This window comes from Panicum virgatum, chromosome 9K, assembly GCF_016808335.1.
Source record: "Panicum virgatum strain AP13 chromosome 9K, P.virgatum_v5, whole genome shotgun sequence".
Taxonomy (NCBI): Eukaryota; Viridiplantae; Streptophyta; class Magnoliopsida; order Poales; family Poaceae; genus Panicum; species Panicum virgatum.
The window spans coordinates 28,320,412-28,326,017 of NC_053144.1; the positions used below are offsets into that span (position 1 = coordinate 28,320,412).

The 5,606-nt window shown below is 47.8% G+C and overlaps 1 protein-coding gene across 2 annotated transcripts; it reads left to right on the top strand.

The window, feature by feature from the left end:
• The first annotated feature begins 3,099 nt into the window (after window positions 1-3,099).
• LOC120651114 (F-box/kelch-repeat protein SKIP11-like) lies at window positions 3,100-5,334 on the top strand. Of its 2 annotated transcripts, none has more exons than XM_039928490.1 (2): window positions 3,100-3,316; window positions 3,500-5,334. In XM_039928490.1, the coding sequence occupies exon 2, from the start codon at window positions 3,605-3,607 to the stop codon at window positions 4,916-4,918; it is 1,314 nt and encodes a 437-aa protein (XP_039784424.1). In that variant the 5' UTR covers window positions 3,100-3,316; window positions 3,500-3,604; the 3' UTR covers window positions 4,919-5,334. The 2 variants fall into 2 exon arrangements, with proteins under 2 accessions (XP_039784424.1, XP_039784423.1); XM_039928489.1 differs by having other exon boundaries at window positions 3,105-3,411.
• Window positions 5,335-5,606: the final 272 nt, after the last annotated feature.

The window sequence follows — 5,606 nt, forward strand, 5'->3', positions numbered from 1 at the left end:
ACCAAACCCTAACCCCGGCGATTGGCGGCGGCGGCGTGATTGCCGGCGGCGATTGGAGGCTTCCCCGACATGGAGTGGCGGCCACGGAGACGAACCCTAACCTCGCGTCGACCGGAAGTGATGGAGGCACCCTGATGGTGGAAGGCGCAGGCTTCGCGCCGCCGTGCGTGTCCACTTCTGCTGCAGCTATGGGGGACAACGGTAGTAGGTACCAATCTTCATCCTTGGTGTCCTTGTTGACCAAACAATTGTCGATTTAGGCGTTGGATTTGCTTTCTGCAATTTGGGGATGAAATTGACTTTTGGTAGGGATGTGATGCTTGGGTTAGAGCTTAAATTGGAAGGTTTATTTTGTAAAGACGCGAGTGGTAGGAAAACATACACAAAAGGCCGAGTTCTGAAGTGGAATGTGGAGTATGGGTCACTGACATTAAAAGGTAGTCATTGCTATCAATTATTTAAGACCAAACTATATGCATTTATTGTTATTTACCAAAACAAACTTGTACAGGAAGAGGACAGATGACACACTTGCAGCAGGACCATCAAATGTGAAGAAGAAGGCATCAAAGAAGAAGAAAACCCCTAAGAAGAAGAAAACACCTGTGAAGAAGAAGCAGAAAAGAGATGCTGCTGCTCCTCCAGCAAAGGTAGTCAGAAACTTGTTGGACCTACTTTCTGGTGATGGACACTGAACCTGATGGTGTATGTCAATCCAATGTGGCAATGTATTTTGCAACTGTGAATTGGAGATGTGGGTGCCTATCATGGCCTGTAATGCTTGAAAACTAGAACAAGTTTGTAATACTTTTGTGTGTGCTGCTTGTAAACTTGAACAAGCTATTTTCAAGCTTTTGTGTGTTGGTGCCTATCATGGCCTGTCCTGCTTGTAAACGTGAACAAGCTTTTGTGTGTTTGTGTATGCTGCTTGTAAACGTGAACAAGCTATTTGAATTTAATTCGGTGTTCGAACAACTTGACCGGACAAATCGGTCAAGTATTGACCGGACAAATCGGTCATCGGTTTTCAGTGTAGCTTTAACCACAAAGCTGCAAAACGGAAACTTGGATGCTGCAAAATGGAAACTTGGATGTTTAGGCTTCGCAAAGGTACCATTTACTCTCATGGAAAAGGGCAGCAGGGTGTTTAAATTTGGATGCAAAAACGGAGCTTGGAGCTTGAATGCGCCGGTCAACTGACAAGACAAATCGGTCAATCAATTTCAGTTAGCAGTTAGCCCTCTTTGCACGTTGTTCGTAAAGATTTTTGTATATAACCTTTAACCACAAAGCTGCAAAATGGAAACTTGGATGTTTAGGCTTCGCAAAGGTACCATTTACTCTCATGGAAAAGGGCAGCAGGGTGTTTAAATTTGGATGCAAAAACGGAGCTTGAATGCGTCGGTCAACTGACAGGACAAATCGGTCAATCAATTTCAGTTAGCAGTTAGCCCTCTTTGCATGTTGTTCGTAAAGATTTTTATATATAACCTTTAACCACAAAGCTGCAAAATGGAAACTTGGATGTTTAGGCTTCGCAAAGGTACCATTTACTCTCATGGAAAAGGGCAGCAGGGTGTTTAAATTTGGATGCAAAAACAGTTAAACAGTTAAATCCCGGAATGGGTCTCGGTTTTGGGTTCGTGCTGTTGGAGATAGCCGGAGGGGCTGGATTTTGCGTCCGCGCTGCTGGAGATCGATTTTTTGCGTGCGCGATGCAAACACTGTGCGTGATGCAAACTCCCAAATGCCTCTCTCATTTTGCGTTGTGTTATTGGAGTCAGTCTCATACAACTTCAAAGACAGAAACCCAAACACACATGGCTAGCTAATTCACTACTTCCAGACTACTAGATTTTGCTCACAATACAACCCAAAGCTACACCTACACAAACTGCTGCTATCACAACAGATTCCGACTTCAACCTCTATACTTGCACCTTCAGATCCCACAACCCATCCACGACACTGTCAATTTTCAGCTTCAATGCATCTACCTCTTGCTTCATCTCTAAAATGCAGTCATGAGAACCGCCTCCATGGTCTCCACAGCTGGGTGGGATCACCTTCTTCCAGCGAGCTGGAAGCTCCCCTGGGTTGTGCAAGTAAGCAGCATATTGCGCCTCGGACATGATGATGCCACATGTAGTTGGGTCGTCCTGCATTTCATATGGGATTGAACCCTAGCCGCATGAACACAAACAAGAACCCCAAATTGCACACAAATTGGATGCAAAACGCCTTACTTTGATGTTGTTAGGGCACTTCACGAAGCTTTGGCCATAAGATTTGGGTTGCTTGCTCACGATCCGAACCAACCCAATGCGGCAAAAAGGGCAATCCACCTGTTGGGGCAGCGGCGGACTATGAGCCAGGCTCTGCGCTGAGCTCGACCCAGAGCATGGTGCCCGCCAGATCTTCTTTCCACTCATCGTCGCCAAGCCAGGGGCCAACTATTGAAGGGCGGCGGCGGCAAGGGCTACCGGGCGTCGACGGCAATGGCGTGCGAGAGAAGAGGAAGCGAAGAAGGAAGGAGGGGACGACTCGGGGTTGTGGCGTGCGGGATAACAGAGAAAGAGGAGGGGCAATACCATCTTATACGGAAATATGCGGCCTGACAGTGGGCCCAGGTACGCCGCAAACGTAGATCAGGGCATGTGTGTGAGGTATGCAAAATTGTAATGGCAAATTTCCAATAACGTGTGAATAGTAATGGCATTCTTCCAAACTCGAAAAATTATAATGACAAGAATTCAAAAAAACCCAAGAATCAAAAGTAGACATTGCCACCTGAGAGCGAGCGCGCGCTGTAGCGGTGGCACAGCAGAAGAAGCATCAAGCATCAGACCAGACGTTGAATAAAAAAAAAAGCATCAGACCAGACGCCGCGGTAGAAGAGGAGGGAGCCACCTATATATCTCTTTCTATCCATCCTCTATAAATATAGGGTCAGTTGGATCCATGCCACTACAATTTCACGAAGTTGGATTTCATGTTGAAATTCATGCCATTGAGTGGCATGATTTTCAACGTGAAACCCAATTTCACGGAGTTGTGGTGGCATGAATCGAATTTTCCCAATAAATATATGCAGGTATAATTATATGGCCAATTAGATAGAGATTAGACGGGGGGTTAGAGAGGTACTAGTGGGGAAAGAAATTTTGTATAGGGGGAGAGAGAGAGAGAGAGTTGATGGGAAGGGTTTGATGTGATTGCGCTTTCTCTTCTCTTTGCTTCCTGGATCTAACCGCCGCCGCCGCCTACTGTTGTCGGCGTCTCGGAGTTCTTGGATTGGATGCGTTCTTCTTCCTAGGTGCGTGCGGTCATCCGTCCGTTCTTGCATCGGTTCGGGGTAGGGATTGTTGGATTGGCTGGGGAAGGGGATTCGCGTTATCGGGGGATAGCTGGGTGCATCTCAAATCCCATCTTACTGATCCGTCGTTCTTCACAATTTCTTGCCCAATTCGCTCACCCCATTTCTATTTTCTGCGTGCAGATCGGAGCAAGGCGCGCGGTGTCAATCTCGAGAGGAGGAAGGGGATCGAGGCGGCTCGGTTCTTGTTGTTGCCGCGTCCGGTTCTCTAAAGAACCAGCGGCGAGGATGGATCTCTGCGGCAAGAGAGAGGACATGGCGCTGCAAGGCGGGGATTCCTGCCTCACGCCCCGCGCTTCGCGGGGCGGCTGCGAGATGAAGTCGCGCTGGGCGGAGGGCCTCCTCGAAGGTGGCGGCCGGAAGCGCCGCGCGCCGGAGGAATCCAAGGACTATGTCCAGAAAATGGATGAGGTGGATTGCGGCGGCAAGCAGAGCAAGCCGCCGTCGCCGCAGCCGCACACACCGGACATCCGTGAAGCTCATGCCCCTGGCCGCCGCTGCACCGCGGCGGCCGGCGGTGGGGGTAACCTCATAGGAGAAATCGGCCGGGACCTGTCCATCAACTGCCTCCTCCGGCTATCCCGGTCAGAATATGGCTCGGTGGCGTCGTTGAACCGGGATTTCAGGTCTCTGGTGCGTGGAGGGGAGATTTACAGGCTGCGGCGGCAGAATAACATCTCTGAGCATTGGGTGTACTTCTCCTGCAATGTTCTGGAGTGGGATGCATATGACCCCTACCGGGAGCGCTGGATGACGGTTCCCAAGATGCCGCCTGATGAGTGCTTCATGTGCTCGGACAAGGAGTCTTTGGCTGTGGGCACCGAGCTGCTTGTATTTGGGATGGGGCACATTGTCTTCAGATACAGCATACTGACAAACTCTTGGACACGAGGCGAGGTGATGAATTCGCCACGGTGTCTGTTTGGGTCAGCAAGCATCGGAGAGAAGGCATATGTTGCTGGTGGCACTGATTCTCTTGGCAGGATCCTCAGCTCAGCAGAGCTGTACAACTCTGAAACACACACTTGGACACCCCTTCCTAGCATGAACAGGGCACGAAAAAATTGCTCTGGGGTGTTCATGGATGGCAAGTTTTATGTGATTGGCGGTGTGACCAACAACAACATGATCTTGACCTGCGGTGAAGAGTATGATGTGCAGAGCAAGTCTTGGAGGGTGATTGACAACATGTCTGGGGGCCTAAATGGAGTGAGTGGTGCACCCCCGCTTATTTCAGTGGTGAAGAATGAGCTGTATGCCGCTGATTATAGTGACAAAGATGTGAAGAAGTATGACAAGAAGAATAATAAGTGGATTGCTCTTGGTAAATTGCCTGAGCGATCTGTGTCCATGAATGGCTGGGGCCTTGCATTCAGGGCATGTGGTGAAAGGCTGATCGTCATTGGTGGACCAAGAACTTCTGTTGGGGGCATGATTGAGCTCAACTCATGGATTCCCGATGACAAGCCACCTGTGTGGAATTTGATTGCCAGGCGGCAATCTGGGAATTTTGTGTATAATTGCGCTGTGATGGGCTGCTGAGTTCACTGGATCAAGGGTGTGTTGTTTACAAAGAGAGGTATGCACAAAGACAAGGCCTATTTAGCGCCAGCACTCATTTCTTCATCATGAGTTTCTGCCTTCGACCTGGTAGCTGATTTAGTTGGCATCAGCAGAGCAGCAGCAGGATCTTGTATCCCTTGAGTTCATACATCAGCTTCCGCCCCCGCTAATCCATTTTTTTCATTTACATTCCGATCAATCTTATGATCTAGAAGATGATACCATGCAAAAATATCATACCAATAATCTAGAAATATTAAATTTTAGAGGGTTTCCATCAATTATGGTGACAGAGCAAGTTATTTTGATCGTATTTCATTGTCTATGTCTGCAGCAAAGTGTGACCATCATGTTATTCATGCATGCCTAATTTTTGAGTTACCATATTTGTTAAACTTTGATGTCTTCCTTTATGGGTTTATTTGGCTGAATGACCTTTGGAAATATTGAGTAGCATGGGTTCCAGTCAAACTATTTTGAGTAGAGCACGATTACATATTGGAGTAATCTTTTTTAGGTTGTCTCTGCTTCCCTTAAAATTTACTCAGATAATATCTGCAAATTTAACCAATGGACCTGCAGGCATTTTGTTTGATTCATTCACTGCTTGTGGAATATTTTTCCTTTTCCTTTTCCTTTTATCTGCTCTGAGATCCTTGTGCTATAT